We start from the raw sequence: 18,220 nt of genomic DNA, 5'->3' as shown, positions 1-18,220 counted from the left end.
ACCCATTCCTTCTCTCCAGAGATGCTGCCTGTCCCGCTGAGTTACTCCATCATTTTGTGTTCACACATATACACACACGCACACATATATACATATACATATATATATACACATATATACATATATACACACACACACACATATATACACACACACACATATATATACACACACACATATATACACATACATATACACACACATATATATACACACACATATATATACACACACACACATATATATATATATATATATACATACATACACACACATATACACACACACACATATATATACACACACACACACACATATATATATATATACACACACACACACAAACATCCATCCATACACATACAAACTCAAACTTGGATGTTTAAGTTTATTAAGGATAACATGTCATTATAAATGTGCTCTTGCCATGACTGCCAGAGGGCCAGAGGTTACAACGTTACAAATAAACAACAGGAATCCTTGTGGAGTTGTAGATATTTCTTTTTTTTTCTTAAGTGAACGTTGAAGCCCTGTATTGTGCAATCCCAGATGCTAGATATTCAGATATGTAGAATTATTTTCACTGGTAGTGAAATCTGATCCACTGCTGGACGGACATGCAAACCTCCACACAATGCAGCTGTCCTGAACAACAAAGCAAGCAACCTGCTCTCATCATCAAATGGCGACCAAAGATACAGCACGGAAACAGGCCCTTTGGCCCACCGGGTCCACACCGACCAGCAGGCCCCACACATTAACACTATCCTACACACACTAGGGACGATTTTTACATTTACCAAGCCAATTTACCCACATATCTGTACGTCTTTGGAGTGTGGGAGGAAACTGAAGATCTCGGAGAAAATCCACTCGCTCACGGGGAGAAGGTACAAACTCCGTACAGACAAGCACCCTTAGTCGGGAACGAACCTGGGTCTCCGGCGTTGTAAGCACTGCAAGGCAGCAACTCTACCGCTGCACCACCATGCCGCCATATTTTTCCAGCTGAGTAAGAGGCCCTCACTCGTGTCTCCTCAGTACCCCACAGCTCCACCCTTGCTCCCCTCCCCCTAGTTGCAACAGGGACAGAGTCCCCCTAGTCCTTACCTTTCACCCCATCAGCCGTCGCACACAACACATTTTCGCCACCTCCAACCGGATCCCAACACCAGTCACATCTTCCCATCTCCACCCCTTTCAGCCTTCCGCAGAGAGCGTTCCCTCCGCAACTCCCTAGTCCACTCGTCCCTTCCCACACAAACCACCCCCTCCCCAAGTACCTTCCCCTGCAACCGCAGAAGATGCAACACCTGTCGCTATACCTCCTCTCTCGATTCTGTCCAGGGACCCCGACGGTCCTTTCACATTAGGCAGAGGTTCACTTGCACCTCCTCCAACCTCATCCATCTACTGTATCCATTGATCAAGTTGTGGACTCGTACATCGGCGAGACCAAACGTAGACTAGGTGATCATTTCGCTGAACGCCTTCGCTCAGTCCGCCTGGACCTACTTGATTTCTTGGTTGCTAATTCTCCTTCCCATTCCTACACAGACCTTTCTGTCCCAGGTCTCCTCCATTGTCAGAGTGAGGCTAAACACAAATTGGAGGAACAGCATCTCATATGTCACTTGGGCAGCTTACAGCCCAGTGGTATGAATATTGATTTCTCTAACTTCAAGTAACCCCGGCATTCCCTCTCACTTCATCCCTCCCCCACCCAAGTCGCACCAGCTTCTCATTTTCACCCAACATACAGCTAATTATGGCCCGTTTCCTTTATCATCGTTACTTTTTTGCATATCTTTCATTTATTGTTCTTTATCTCTCTGCATCGTCTATATTTCTCGTTTCCCTTTCCCCTGACTAGTCAGAAGAAGGGTCTCGACCCGAAACGTCTCCCATTCCTTCTCTCCAGAGATGCTGCCTGTCCCGCTGAGTTACTCCAGCTTTTTGTGTCTATCTAAGAGAAACAGGAAGCTCCCCTAACATTCTTCCCTCAACCAACATTACTGAAAACAAGTTTACTGGCTATTTATTGTATCTGCTGATTCTATGAGTGTATTGCATGCACTAAATCTGTACTCTCAAAATCATGGCCTACTCCTGCACCTATTGTCTATTGTCTATGAGGAACAGATCAGATAGACGCATAGAGTCTCTAGCCCAGAGTAGGGGAATCAGGAACCAGAGGATCTAAGGCGAGGGGGTAAATATTTAACAGGAACCCGAGGTGTAACTTTTTCCCACACAAAATGTATTGGAACGGGCTGCTGGTGGAGGCAGGTACTATCGCAACGTACAAGAAACATTTCGACAGGTACATGGATAGGACAGGTCTTGAGGGATATGGGCCAAATATAGGCAGGTGGGACTAGTGTAGATGGGACATGTGGCTGGTGTGGGCAAGTTGGGCCCTAGGGCCTCTTTTCATTCTGCAAGTCTATGACACTAGCCAACTGCAAATGGAAATATCACATATCAAACGGAATTTTGTGGCATTAAAGGGTACTTGCTTGCTAGTGGTAAAGCTATAACAATAATACAAAATCTCTTCAAAGTATCAGTGAACAACACAGTGGCGGAGCGGTAGAGCAGCTGTCTTACAGCACTAAAGACCTGGCTTTGATCCTGATTATGGGCGCTGTCTGTACAGGCTTTGTACATTCAACCTGTGACCGCATAAGTTTTAGAAACATAGAAAATAGGTGCAGGAGGAGGCCATTTGGCCCTACGAGCCATTGTGATCATGGCTGATCATCTGCAACCAGTAACCCGTGCCTGCCTTCTCCCCATATCCCTTGATTCCACTAGCCCCTAGAGCTCTATCTAACTCTCTCTTAAATTCATCCAGTAAATTGTCTTTTACTGCCTTCTGTGGCAGAGAATTCCACAAATTCACAACTCTCTGGGTGAAAAAGTTTCCTTCTCACCTCAGTTTTCAATGGCCTCCCCTGTATTCCTAATCTGAGGAAAGACATTCTAGCCTTAGAGGGAGTACAGAGAAGGTTCCCCAGATTGATCCCTGGGATGGCAGGACTTTCATATGAAGAAAGACTGGATAGACTAGGCTCATACTCACTGGAATTTAGAAGACTGAGGGGGGATCTTATAGAAACATATAAAATTCTTAAGGGGTTGGAGAGGCTAGATGCGGGAAGATTGTTCCCGATGTTGGGGAAGTCCAGAACCAGGGGTCACAGCTTAAGGATAAGGGGGAAGTCTTTTAGGACCGAGATGAGAAAACATTTCATCACACAGAGAGTGGCGAGTCTGTGGAATTCTCTGCCACAGAAGGTAGTTGAGGCCAGTTCATTGGCTATATTTAAGATGGAGTTAGATGTGGCCCTTGTGGCTAAAGGGATCAGGGGGTATGGAGAGAAGGCAGGTACAAGTTACTGAGCTAGATGATCAGCCATGATCATATTGAATGGCGGTGCAGGCTCGAAGGGCCGAATGGCCTACTCCTGCACCTATTTTCTATGTTTCTATGTTTTTCTTAGATTGTGGCCCCTGGTTCTGGACTCCCCCAACATTGGGAACATTTATCCTGCATCTAGCTTGTCCAGTCCTTTTATAATTTTATACGTCTCTATAAGATCCCCTCTCATCCTTCTAAACTCCAGTGATTGCAAGCCCAGTCTTTCCAATCTTTCCTCATACGACAGTTTTCTCCGGATGCTGCGGTCGGTTTCTTCCCCTAATCTAAAGATGTACAGGTTTGTAGGTTAATTTGTATGGTTAAAAACTGTAAATTGTCCCTAGTGTGCAGGATAGTGCTAGTGTAGGAGATAATTGCTGGTCAGTATGGACTCGGTGGGCCACAGGGCCTGTTTCCACACTGTACCTCTAAAGTCTAAAAGTCTATTTGGAGGCACTCCTGTCATCAACAATGTCTTTGTGGAATACACATTCCTAAACTGTATTTTTAATGTCAATTATAAATGAGATAACATGTGCTATTTTCCCATCAATGTAATGCTACTCAATAAGTATTACAGAATCCACTTGATAAATAATGCATCTGTGGAAATGCCATTTCCAATTGAGTGACTGGACGTCAAGAGATGGGAACATAACACGCCCATATCCCACGGTAATTTATAGCAACCATTTGGTCACTGCTTGTGTCATTGAGACAGGACTATTGAGGGCGTGCAGCGTAGGTTTACTAGGTTAATTCCCGGAATGGCGGGACTGTCATATGTTGAAAGACTGGAGTGACTGGGCTTGTATACACTGGAATTTAGAAGGATGAGAGGAGATCTTATCGAAATGTATAAGATTATTAAGGGGTTGGACACGCTAGAGGCAGGAAACATGTTCCCAATGTTGGGGGAGTCCAGAACAAGGGGCCACAGTTTAAGAATAAGGGGTAGGCCATTTAGAACTGAGATGAGGAAAAACTTTTTCAGTCAGAGAGTTGTGAATCTGTGGAATTCTCTGCCTCAGAAGGCAGTGGAGGCCAATTCTCTGAATGCATTCAAGAGCGAGCTAGATAGAGCTCTTAAGGATAGCGGAGTCAGGGGGTATGGGGAGAAGGCAGGAACGGTGTACTGATTGAGAATGATCAGCCATGATCACATTGAATGGCGGGGCTGGCTCGAAGGGCCGAATGGCCTCCTCCTGCACCTATTGTCTATTGTCTATAGGACACCCAGCATAGCTTGGGAACAGTTCCATTCAAGACCGCAAGAAGTTGCGGAGAGTTGTGGACGCAGCCCAGACCGTCTCGCAAACCAACCACCCTTCCATTGACACCGTCTACACTTCACGATGAGTTGGCAAGGCTGCTAGCATAATCAAGCACGAGTCTCACCCCGGCCACTCCATCTTCTCCCCTCTCCCATCAGGCAAGAGGCACCGAAGTATGAAAGCGCACACCTCCAGATTCAGGGAGAGTTTCTTCCCAGATGTTATCAGGCAACTGAACCGTCCTATCACCAACTAGAGAGCAGTCCTGACCTATCATCTACCACTCTGGAGATTATCTTTAATCGGACTTTATTAATACTCCCTTTATCTTGTATCTGTGCACTGTGGATGACTTGATTGCAATCATGTATAACCTTTCTGCTGACTCGATAGCAAAAAAAGTTTCCCAGTGTATCTCGGTGCACCGGACAATAAACTAAACTGAAAAAAAAAGTGCACTATCAAAAGATTAAATAAAAAGGGAACCGAAAAAAGAGAATAAAGGAAAAACCAAAGAGCTAACTATATTGCTCAGCAAGAGTGGAAAGACGATTCTCAAGAATGGAAGATAGACCCAAAGTGCTGGAGTAACTCAGCGGGTTTGGCAGCATCTCTGGAGAAAAAGGATGGGTGACGTTTCAGGTTGGAACCCACCTGTAGACTGCAGAACATCTGCAGTTCCTTTCTACACATTCGCAAGAATAGAGAAGTTAGACTTGCCTTCAACAACGTACCCATTCATTGTGCACAAAACGTCTGGATTTTCAAACGCACGCAGGAAAAAACAGACAATCCTGGAACAGTTATTAAATGGGACAGGACTACACCAGTGGAGTGAGCCACAGAGATAATATTTGAAGGAGTTTATCTCAGAGAATGTACAAATGCAGATAGCTGTAGTCAGCACAGAGGTTAAAATTCCTGTGCTTGTACCAAGTGGAGAAGGATTTAAAGGAATGCAGAAGCGAGCCCAAGGCATTCATAACGGCTACACCCACAAATAACTTTAGGTCCAGTAAATGATAGCCAACTCTTCATGCAAGCAGCAAAGATCACTTCTGTGGGCCACTCCCAGATGATCCGATGACGGGTGCTGCACTGTAAGGAGTTTGTACGTTCTCCCCGTGACCTGCGTGGGTTTTCTCCGAGATCTTCGGTTTCCTCCCACACTCCAAAGACGTACAGGTTTGTAGGTTAATTGGCTGGGTAAATGTAAAAATTGGCCCTAGTGGGTGTAGGATAGTGTTAATGTACGGGGATTGCTGGCCGGCGCGGACTTGGTGGCCCGAAAAGGCCTGTTGCCGCGCTGTATATATATGATATGATATGATATGATAGTAGCTCTTGACCTCTTAAAATACACAAGTATAGCCCTCCCTTCAAAAGATTCTTGCACTAACTCGGGTGCAGCAGTAGAGTTATTGCCTCACAGCGTCACAGACCTGGGTTCGATCGTGATTACAAGTGCTATCTGTCTGGAAAATGGGGATAAAAGGGAAAGACAGATCAGCCACGATTGAATGGCGGAGTTGACTTGATGGGCCGAATGGCCTAATTCTGCTCCTAGTGACCACGTGGGTTATCTCCAAGTGCTCCCGTTTTCCTCCCACACTCCAAAGACACGCAGGTTTGCAGGATAATTAGCTTCAGTAAGAATTGTGAATTTGGTCCTAGTGTGTAGGATGGTGCTAGTGTACGGGGGCGAATGCTGGTTGGCATAGACTCGGCGGGCTGAAGGGCCAGTTTCCATGCTGTATCTCTAAAGTCCAAAGACTACCTCTCAATCCAGAAGCAAATGCTTCGGCTGACAGTCCCAGAGCTTTTATATTTATGGTGTCCATGGAATCAGTCACCGTGGGGCAGCATGGTCGACAACTGCCTCTCCGTTGTTTCGATTCACAAGGAGAATTCATAAATTATTCTAAGACAGAACCCCAAACCCCATTGATTTCAAATTCAATCTTACATAGAAAATAGGTGCAGGAGGAGGCCATTTGGCCCTTTGAGCCAGCACCGTCATTCATTGTGATCATGGCTGATCATCCACAATCAGTAACCTGTGCCTGCCTTCTCCCCATATCCCTTGATTTCACTAGACCCTAGAGCTCTATCTAACTCTCTTTTAAAGCCCTCTTAACGGGCCTTTTTAAGATCTGGCATTATCTAATTAATATTTAAGTTGGAATTTAAGTAGCCCGTATCAGATGCATACGCTCAAATTAGGGCATTTGGACGAGGAAGTAACTAAAGTGTCAGCCTTGCCACGCTGTATAAAGGTTGTGGATTCCAGGACCATTTTGCATAAAGCTGCCTCATCGACTGTATCCGCTGTTCCAGGTATACTGGCGAGACCACGCTCAGGCTTGGTGATCGTTTCGCTGAACACCTCCGCTCAGTACTCTCCCGGTTGCTGGACACTTTAACTCCCCCTCCCATTCCCACACTGACCTTTCTGTCCAGGGTCAGAGTGAGGCCCAGCACAAATTAGAGGAATAGCATATTTAGCTCGGGCAACTTACAGCATGAACATTGACTTCCCTAACTTCAAGTAACCCTTGCTTTCACTCTCTCTCCATCCCTCCCCCTCCCCCTTCCCAGTTCTCCGATCAGTCTTACTGTCTCCGACTACATTTTATCTCTGTATGCTTTGTTGCTACCTTCTCCCAGCTAACAATGATCTATTCTACATTTGCCTTGATCTCCATTCCCTTTGCCGTTTTCACACCTTCACACGTCTTTATCCATCTATCTGATTGCAGCAGGATCTTGATCGGTTGGCCAGGTGGGCTGAGGAATGATTGATAGAATTTAATACCATAAAATAAAATGTGAGGAGTTGCATTTTGGGAAGTCCAACAAGGGCCTGGCATACACAGTGAATGTTAGGGTTCTGGGGAGTGTTGTAGAGCAGAGGGATCTAGGAGTGCAGGTAGTATAAGAAAATAACTGCAGATGCTGAAGGTATTTATTCACAAAATGCTAGAATAACTCAGCAGGTCAGGCAGCATCTCAGGAGAGAAGGAATGGGCAACGTTTCGGGTCGAGACCCTTCATCAGACTGATATCAGGGGGGCGAGACAAAGGAAGGATATAGGTGGATACAGGAAGACAGTGGGAGATCTGGGAAGGGGAGGGGAAGAGAGGGACAGAGGAACTATCTATAGTTGGAGAAGTCAATGTTCATACCACTGGGCTGCAAGCTACCCAGGCGAAATATGAGGTGCTAGTACATAGTTCCTTGAACGTTACATCACAGGTAGAGAGGTATCATAAAATGCTCTAGTAACTCAGCAGGTCAGGCAACATCTAGGAGAGAGGGAATGGGTGACGTTTCGGGTCGAGAAGAAAGGTCTGAAGAAGGGTCTCGACCCGAAACGTCACCCATTCCCTCTCTCCTGCGATGCTGCCTGACCTGCTGAGTTACTCCAGCATTTTGTGATACCTTCGATTTGTACCAGCATCTGCAGTTATTTTCCTTCACAGGTAGAGAGGCTTTTGGCACATTGGCCTTCAACAGTCAGAGTATCGTGTATAGAAGTTGGGAGATGGACACAAAAAACTGGATTAACTCGACCCCGAAACGTCACCCATTCCTTCTCTCCAGCGATGCTACCTTTCCCGCTGAGTTACTGCAGCATTTTGTGTCTATGCTGCTGTGAACGCTTGATACTCAAGAGATCTCGTTGGTGTACAGAAACTACCTTTTTGATACATTTTGACATCAAAGAAACATAACCTCTGCCCTCTCGGGGGCAAGTCCATTCGCACGATTTGCAGATAAACGGGAATGCTACAGAGGAATCGTTACCATTCACCCGACAGCTGAGGCAATCCAGACAAACACGTGTCTTATTGACGGTGGGGCCTTGCTCTACTCAAGCCGTCTGTGGCATTCCTTAAAAATTGCAACTCTTTGAAGACTTTTCATCTAACCTTAGTGTTCAGCAAAGATACTAGAGCAACAAGATGGACCACTCCGTTGAAATCGCCTATACTGAAGTGCAGTGCGCAAAGGAGCGTAACGTCTGCCATTTTAGTAGGCAAAATCCGCCGTTCGCTATGCCTCTCGCAGTGTAATCAGTGTTTTGGGGCAACAGTACGTGTGATGATACCATTAAAATGCAGAATATATCTCATCTATCAATTCACAATTTTTTGTTATTTATCTTTTTAAATGTTTCTGCAAGTTTCTGCCTACTAAAATGGCGCCATGACATACTACGGTTTTTAGGGTCGAGTGGTCTATCTTGCTCCTCTAGTATCTTTGGTGTTCAGTTGCCTTTGCGGTGTGAAATGTGAAGATTTCCAGTCTGTAAAAATATTCTGAGGTTGCCGGACGAACGGCTTACCCCAATCACCACATTCTTCACGTGCCAAGCACAAGGTACCTCTTCAAATATGCTACTTTGTGAGTTAACAGCCAGTTGCTGCATGTAGGTTGGGAATGGGAATCAATAAACATGATGTCTGGCATGTCCAACAACGGCATTAATATATGTAGGAAGGAACTGCAGATGCTGGTTTTAACCGAAGATAGACACAAAAAGCTGGAGGAACTCAGCGGGACAGGCAGCATCTCTGGCGAGAAGGAAATGATGACGTTTCAGGTCGAGACCCTTCTTCAGACTGGTTAGGAGTATGGGATATAGATGATGTTGAGAGATAAAGAACAATGTACAAAAGATATACAAAAAAAAACAATAAAGGAAACAGGCCATTGTTAGCTGTTTGTACGGTGAAAATGAGAAGCTAGTGTGACTTGGGTGGGGGAGGGATAGAGAGAAGGGGAATGGCGGGGCTGCCTGAAGTGACAGAAATGAATATTCATACCACTGGGGTGTAACCTGCCCAAGCGAAATATGAGATGCTGTCCCTCCAATTTGCGTTTAGCCTCACTCTGACAATGGAGGAGACCTGGGGCAGAAAGGTCAGTGTGGGAATGGGAAGGAGAATTAAAGTGTCCAGCAACCAGGAGATCAAGTAGGTTCAGGCGGGCTGAGCGAAGGTGTTCAGCGAAACGATCGCCCAGTCTGCGTCTGTTCTGGGTTTTTGAGATTTTCTGTTCATAAAGTATATGTGCAAACCTCCTAGTCATTAAATTTATCAGTCGTAACCATTTTCAGTTAGACAGCTGCATAAAATGTGCGCGCTGCTTACAAATACACAGCTGCCTCACAATCATGCCTCATTGACAGGACAAGTGATTGTAAATAGCACTAGTTTATGATGGATCCTGCTATCGTACATCTATCACAGTAATGGTTCATGAAGCTGAACGTTTCCAATTCCTGGTGTACAAAAATCCAGGGTCCTGTTTCATTCCTTCTTGTGCAATAACTAGATCTGCAATCAAGAGACCTTTAAAGTGCTTTACAATGTAACTTTGCGACTTCAATAGCAAAAAGAATCAGAACAATTATCTTCTAATTAAAAAACAATAGATTTGCCATGCAAAAAACGAACCTATTATGCCAATAGAATCGCACGTGACATGTGGAGAGGATGTTGGATGCGGAGAGGGTGTTTCCACTAGCGGGAGAGTCTAGGACTAGAGATCACGGCCTCTGAATTAAAAAACATTCTTTTAGGAAGGAGATGAGGAGGAATTTCTTCAGAGGGTGGTGAATCTGTGGCATTCTATGCCATAGAAGGCAGTGGAGGCTAAGTCAGTGGATATATTTAAGGCAGAGATAGATAGATTCTTGATTAGCACGGGTGTCAGGGGTTATTGGGAAAAGGGAGGAGAATGGAGTTACGAGGGAGACATAGATCAGCCATGATTGAATGACTGAGTGGACTTGATGGGCCGAACGGCCTAATTCTACTCCTATCACTTATGATCCAGAAATCACAACATGCCTTACCTCAGCTTTCAATGAACACACATTAAATTCTAGAGAAAAGGTACACACTGGGAAAAGTTTAAAATTACCTGTATGATAAAACGCCAGGAACACTAATAATAATCCCATGAAGACATTGCTTAAAAAGGTGACAAATCCACAGGTTATTCCCTCTGGCACTGGGTACACAGTCTCCACAAAGAGTTCAAAGAAGAAGGGTACACTGCTGATGATGAATACTCCAGTTAATATGCACGATGTATATAGAGTCACTGTAATGCCAAAGAGAACCAATTAAAAGTAGAAAATGGAATAACTCTTAATACTAACGTTACATGAGCACACACCAATTAAACCATGAAACATTAGGACAAGAGCAGAGTGCCAATTTGCTATCATTTCCGTTCCTATCACACGTTGGGGGGGGGGGGGGGAAGATTTGTGCTGCACATTCAAGGAAATAGGAAGGGAAATGAAGGTGAACAAACTAAAATGGGGGTCAAGGAGGAGGGGAGAACAAGAGAGAGAGAGATAGGGCAAATGACCCAGCGAGAAGAGGGGGAGCGAGTGGAGGGCGACTGAGGAAGGCACGAGTGAACAAAAGGCTGAGTGGAGGTGGGAGAGTGGGGAGGGGAAATTGAACTGGAGAATTAGAGGGACAAATGGGAACAATCAAGTCAGGCAAAGGGAAGGGGAGCAAGGGAGGGGCATTGAGTTTGGGAGGGCAAACAAGCAGGGCTGTGGGGAGGGATGGTGAGATGGGGCAAGACCCATAGAGAAAGAGAGAGACAATAAACAAGATAGAAAGAGAGGATCAGCCATGATTGAATGACTGAGTGGACTTGATGGGCCGAGTGGCCTAATTCTACTACTATCACTTATGATCCAGAAATCACAACATGCCTTTCCTCAGCTTTCAATTAACACACATTAAATTCTAGAGAAAAGGTACACATGGGAAAAGTTTAAAATGACCTGTATGATAAAATGCCAGCAACATTAATAATAATCCCATGAAGACATTGCTTGAAAAGGTGACAAATCCACAGGTTATTCCCTCTGGCACTGGGTACACAGTCTCCACAAAGTCTCCTACGTTTATTAGGTTAATTCCCGGAATGGCGGGATTATCATATGTTGAAAGACTGGAGCGACTGGGCTTTTATACACTGGAATTTAGAAGGATGAGAGGGGATCTTATCGAAACATATAAGATTATTAAGGGGTTGGACACGTTAGAGGCAGGAAACATGTTCCCAATGTTGGGGGAGTCCAGAACCAGGGGGCACAGTTTAAGAATAAGGGGTAGGCCATTTAGAACAGAGATGAGGAAAAACTTTTTCAGTCAGAGAGTTGTAAATCTGTGGAATTCACTGCCTCAGAAGGCAGTGGAGGCCAATTCTCTGAATGCATTCAAGAGAGAGCTAGATAGAGCTCTTAAGGATAGCGGAGTCAGGGGGTATGGGGAGAAGGCAGGAACGGGGTACTGATTGAGAATGATCAGCCATGATCACATTGAATGGTGGTGCTGGCTCGAAGGGCAGAATGGCCTACTCCTACACCTATTGTCTATTGATATTAATTTTTAACTTTTTAGATCACTTCAGATTTTAAGCTTCAGTGTTTGCTTTTCCCGTTCCCTTCCCCCAGTTCCTTGTTCTATTTCTTTTCAAATTGTGGACTTCTTTTATATTTTCTTCTCCTGAAGGCAGGCGTGAGGGTTTGTCACTTGGATTTGCTGGTTCTTGCTTCCCTCACAGAGGCAGTCTTGTCAGATGGGCTAGGCCAATTCTCCGGCTGTTGTTTTTAACCATCAGCTTGTTAAATATTGAAGTCAACAATGGGAACGCTTTCAGAAGACAAAGATAGTACACAAAGTAGCGTTCAGAAAGGAAAACAAAACATGACTGCATTCCACTGTCATGTTGAAGCGCTATAGAATAAAATGCATGGGGTTCCCAGGGAGATCGAATATCCCATTGTGCTACTTTTCTGTGGACTGACAAAGGAAGCGTTTAGCAACAAAATGAGGACATAGTTAATCAGCTCTCCACAAAGAAAAACCACGCAGCAAAATTAGCATAATTAATAAAATTTAATTTCAAAGCACGCACTTAAATCATGCAATATTTAAATTGAGTCAGAGTTGGGGCAACACAATGGTGCAGCGGTAGAGTTGCTGCCTTACAATGCTTACAGCGCCAGAGACCCAGGTTCCATCCCGACCACAGGTGCTGTCTGTATAGAGTTTGTACATTTTCCCCGTGACCGCGTGGGTTTTCCCTCCGAAATCTCCCTCCCACACTCCAAAGACGTACTGGTTTGCAGGTTAATTGGCTTGGTATAAATGTAAAATTGTCCCGATTGTGTGTTGGATAGTGTTAGTGTGCGGGGATCGCTGGTCGGTGCGGACTCGGTGGGCCGAAGGGCCTGTTTCCGCGCTGTATCTCCATAACTAAAACAGTGTGGTGTGGAAACGGGTCCTTTGGCCCAACTTGACCACACCGGCCAACGCGTCCCATTTACACTAGTCCCACCTGCTTGGGCCAAAGACAGGCAGCTGGAACTAGTGTAGACGGGACATGTTGGCCGGTGTGGGCAAGTTGGGCCGAAGGGACTGCATCCAGGCTGTACGACTGCGACTTTATTTAAATACGTGTCATTTAAGTTCGTGCTTTGAGGTGACGTTTTATTAAATGCGTTTGATTTTGTTAATCTACAAAAAACGCAGCTCATGCAGGTTAATAAAAGGAAGACAGATTCAGACGGAACCCACAATGGTGCTCATCTGATCTGATTGTGCAGTAGGTACCTCTTGTTATAGGCAGATGGGTGACATTGTTGAAGCAGGTGAGGGCAAACCATGCAGATGACAACGTGGCTCCAGAGAACAACAGCAGCAGGATGAGTTTTAATATTCCTCTGAAGAAGTCTGCAAATCTGCAATATCAAACGTGAAATTTGAGGCTCTCTAGGATCAGTGAATCACGCTCGACAACAGCAAAAAAAAAAAAAAAAAAAAAAAAAAAAAAGTTTCAAAAAGCAGAACTTGTACAGAGAAGATCATTTATTTATATATTGTCTCGTCACATCCTCGGGTTCGTGTGAAGGCACTGTCATTGTGAAAGAATTGCTTTTGAAAGACGATCATCACTTTTAGATGGACGCAAATCACAGTCTGCACACAGTTAGGGGCAACAAAACCAAAAAATTGGATGATTAAATCAGATGTTTGTGGTGTGCTGGTTGCAAGGCGATTGCTGGCCTGGAGAAACAGCAGCTGTCCCTTCCATCTCCTAACAAGGTCACAGAAGCTGGCAGGCAATGTTTAATGTTTCACTGGGGAAATAGCACCTTCAGCAACACAAAACATACTTAGTGATGTGTTCATGTCAGTTCACAGAGCGATGTCTATTTTCGGGACAACTCAAAACTTCGGGCTCAGAGGCGACAGCCCAATCAAATGAATTTGAGCGAGAGTACTCGGGATAATGTTCAGACCTGATCCCTTTTCCTCTATTACTAAAAAAAAATACGTTTAAAATCGTATCGCAAAGAATAAATGTCTTAAAGAAATAGTTCAGGGCAGCACAGTGGCGCAGCGGTAGAGTTGCTGCCTTACAGCGCCAGAGACCCGGTTTGATCCTGACCACGGGTGCTATCTGTGTGGAGTTCGTACGTTCTCCCCGTGACCACATGGGTTTTCCTTGGGTGCTCTGGTTTCGTCCCACACTCTAAAGACGTACAGGTTTGTAGGTTAATTGGCTTGGTATAAATGTAAATTGTCCCCAATGTGTGTAGGTTAGTTGTCTTTGGCAAAATTGTGAATTATCCCCAGTGTAGGATAATGCTGGTGTTCGGGGATCGCTGGTCGGTGCGGAATCGGTGGGCCGAGCGGCCCGTTTCTGCCCTGTATCTCTAAACTAAACAACACAATCTCTAAACACAGGAGGCCAGAGTAAGTACATCGCTCAATAACATTGAGCGGTATGAACATTAACTTCTCTAACTTTAGATAGTTCCTCTGTCCTTCTCTTCCCCTCCCCGTTCCCAGTTTCCCACTGTCTCCCTGTCTCCACCTGTATCCTTTCTTTGTCCCGCCCCCCCCGACATCAGTCTGAAGAAGGGTCTCGACCCGAAACGTCACCCATTCCTTCTCTCCAAGATGCTGCCTGACCTGCTGAGTTACTCCAGCATTTTGTGATACCTTCGATTTGTACCAGCATCTGCAGTTATTTTCCTGCACTACTCGCTCAATAACATTAATGCTTTTGCAGCGTCTACAAATTAAAATCATAAAATATAAAATATTCACAATAAAAATGTGCAGCCCATCATGTCAGTGCCAGCTCTCTGAAGGGGCTGTCTGTCTACTCCCACTCACTTGCCCTTTCCCATGGCCCTGTAAATGTTTCACTTCAACTTCAGTAGCTTCGTTCAAGTGCTGTATTTGGGAGGGAAATAATGCATTCAGTGCATCTCAATCAGTTGAGGCTTGAACCTCTTAATGCTCAACCACTACCACTAGCTCAGCACATATCTCTCCGAGAATACCAACTTCTCTTTTCACAAGCATTTGACCTGCTGAGTTCTTTCCCCTCCAGCATTTTTCCCCATTTCAACTAAATTTTCCAACAGCCGAGGTATTTTTGCGTTTGTAAGTCTTCGAGGGACGTTCATAAAAAGGAGAAAGTAATAAAACAATTGAGGAGCAAAACTGGGAAATGCTCCAAAGCGGTCAAACAAGCTTCAAGTGATTGGGTCCCCCATAATTCATCATATCAGGCATTGCATCCACAATGCCTAAGGATAACAAACTGAAGTGTGAGAACCACCCAATTATCTCCATTCACTTGCTCCTTCTCATAGCCATGCACTCTCTTCTTTTTCAAGTATACATCCAACTCCATTTACACATCTTTTTGCAAAGAATTAAGAGTTGAAAGCGAACAGCCCTTCTCATGTGCACATTTGCTTCAAACAGTAACTACGGAGTTAACAATGGTTTAGTTTAGTGATACAGCGCGGAAACAGGCCCTTCAGACCAAGTCCGAGGCGACCAGCGATCCTCGTACACCAACACTATCCTACACATACTAGGGACAATTTGAAAATTCTACCAATTAACCTACAGACCTGTACGTCTATGGAGTGTGAGAGGAAACTGAAGCACCCAAGGAAAACCCACTCGGCCACGGGTAGAACGTACAAACTCTGTACGGACAGCACCCGTAGTTAGGATTGAACCTGGGTCTTTCGCGCTGCAAGGCGGCAACTCTACTGGTGCGCCACCGTGTAGCGGGAGACATCATTTTAAAAGAATTAGAATTGGAAGAGAACAACCCTTGTGTGCACATTTGCACCATAATTACGGTGTTGACATTAGTTCTTTAGCTGTGTCTGTATCTGTATCAGAGCCTCATTTTAAAGCGGAATGTAGCATTAGCAAGTCTCTTTAGAGGTGGAAATCTGCTTAGTTGCAGCCTTTGCTTGAATACCAACAACCAATTTATATTACACAGGCATCAGTAGAAGTCCCTGGAGATAAACCTACTTGAAATGCGAATGGGAAGCAAGCAGAAAAGTGGAATGTCAGGTAACTGCGTGCATTAAAATACAATTGCAAGCATGGATTCTTTACTGCTCTGAGAAATGTATGACAGCAATACTTTAAATGAGACCAAAAAAAAGCCCAAACCAGTTTACATTGCGGGGAAATGAACGAGCCAGCATTTCAGTAGGAAGACCATTAGAAAAGTTGGCTGAGGACAACTGACAGGTTTGACTGTGTAGGGACCAACTTTGATGGAAAATAGGAAGGCAAAGAGGTTAAGATAAGGAAAGATAAAGGCGGCATGGTGACGTAGCGGGAGAACTACTACCTTACAGCGCCAGACTCGTGGGTTCGATCCTGCCTACGGGTGCTTATCTGTACAGTTCGTACGTTCTCCCCGTGACCTGCGTGGGTTTTCTCAGAGATCTTCGGTTTCCACCCACACTCCAAAGACGTACAGGTTGTAGATTAATTGGCTTGCTATAAATGTATAAATGTAAAATTGTCCCTAGTGTGTGTAGGGTAATGTGTTTTATGGTTAATGTGCGGGGATCACTGGTCAGTGCAGACTCAATAGACAATAGGTGCAGGAGTAGGCCATTCGGCCCTTCGAGCCAGCACCACCATTCAATGTGATCATGGCTGATCATTCTCAATTAGTACTCCGTTCCTGCCTTTTCCCCATACCCCTGACTCCGCTATCCTTAAGAGCTCTATCTAGCTCTCTCTTGAATGCATTCAGAGATGGGCCGGTGGGCCGGTATCCACGCTGTATCTCTACATTAAACTAAATACAATGAGTTGGATGCAGACTGTTATCAACAGGATACAACATGGTGCAGAAAGGTTTGAGGGAAGGCAGAAAAGATGTGCTTGGTGACTTTAACAATGGCAGGTTTAAGTCTCCAGTCAAGGCAAAGCTTTAAGGAAGGAATGCAAAGAAAACTATTGAAAGATAGATACAGATTGAAATCAATAATATTGACATGCCTGTAAAATACACAAGGACAGAAAAAATGGATTAAGCAGCACCAACTCCAAATGTCAGCAGCAAAATAAACTATCAGATTCTATTGTGTGTGGAAGTACAGTTCTGCAGTTGATCATCATTCAATAAATAGAACAGGTCTATTATTGACCTGCATATAATAGAGGTGAATACTAGTTGAAAAGAGTGTGGGGGGGGGGGAGATGAAAAGTCATCATGGGGAAAGGAGAAGGCAGAGATAAAGTTACAATCAACCGTGATATTATTAAATGGCCTCATTCATATATATTGTGTGACAGGCATAATTCATAACATGAGGGAGAATCTTGCGAGAATAAGACAAGAGTCCTGAGCTAAAGTAGGTCAATATGGGCCAGCACATCGAAGTGGTAACAAAGTGGCCAAAAGAAGGGTCTCGACATGGAACGTCACCTATTCCGTTTCTCCAGAGATGCTGCCTGACCCGCTGAGTTACTCCAGCATTTGTGTCTCTCTTTGGCTAAAACAATCTCTGCACTGCAATTGTGCTAATAAGAGGGGATACGGGTATTTGTAGATAGACACAAAATGCTGCAGTAACGCAAAGGTTCAGGCAGCATTCCTGGAGGACATGCACAGGTAGCGTTTCAGGATGGACCCCTTCTTTAGGCAGTGTAGGGAAGGCGGGAAAGTAAGCTAGGAGAGAGGAGAGGCAGGGCGGAGGATGGCCGGTAAAAGGTGAACACAGGCCGGGGGGTTATTTGATAGGCAGATAGATTGGTGGACAAAGGCCAGAGATGAAGAGACTGTCCGATCTTGCCTCTCCTCTGTCCTATCTTGCCCCTCCTCTCCCTTAGCTTTCTTTTTCGCTCCACTATAATCAGTCTGCAGAAGGGTTCCAACTCAAAATGGCACCTGTACATGTTCCCCAGTGATGCTGCTTGACCCGCTTCAACAGTTTGTGTCTATCTCTGGAATAAACAATCAACGGCATCTGTAGATGCTGGGATCAAGAGCAAAAACCAAACTACTTGAAGACAGACATGCCCCAGTTGACCCATAATGATACAAAAGTAGGTGGTTTTGCAGATAGAGAAGATTGTTGTGAAAGATTGCAGCAGGATTTGGATCGATTGGCCAGGTGGGCTGAGAAATGGT

At 44.8% G+C, this 18,220-nt stretch overlaps 1 protein-coding gene across 3 annotated transcripts in view; it reads right to left on the bottom strand.

Moving 5' to 3' along the window:
• The window catches only part of slc49a4 (solute carrier family 49 member 4), an 89,342-nt gene that overhangs the window by 17,284 nt on the left and 53,838 nt on the right, over positions 1–18,220 (bottom strand). For all 3 annotated transcript variants that reach the window (XM_078403296.1, XM_078403297.1, XM_078403294.1), the window contains exons 7-8: positions 13,354–13,481; positions 10,631–10,813 (exon numbers count right to left, since the gene is read on the bottom strand). In XM_078403296.1, the coding sequence (XP_078259422.1) occupies positions 10,631–10,813; positions 13,354–13,481 (311 nt within the window). The remainder of the gene's footprint in view (positions 1–10,630; positions 10,814–13,353; positions 13,482–18,220) is intronic.

Source organism: Rhinoraja longicauda, chromosome 8 (assembly GCF_053455715.1).
Source record: "Rhinoraja longicauda isolate Sanriku21f chromosome 8, sRhiLon1.1, whole genome shotgun sequence".
Lineage (NCBI taxonomy): Eukaryota > Metazoa > Chordata > Chondrichthyes > Rajiformes > Arhynchobatidae > Rhinoraja > Rhinoraja longicauda.
This window is presented reverse-complemented; position numbering and strand designations above follow the sequence as displayed.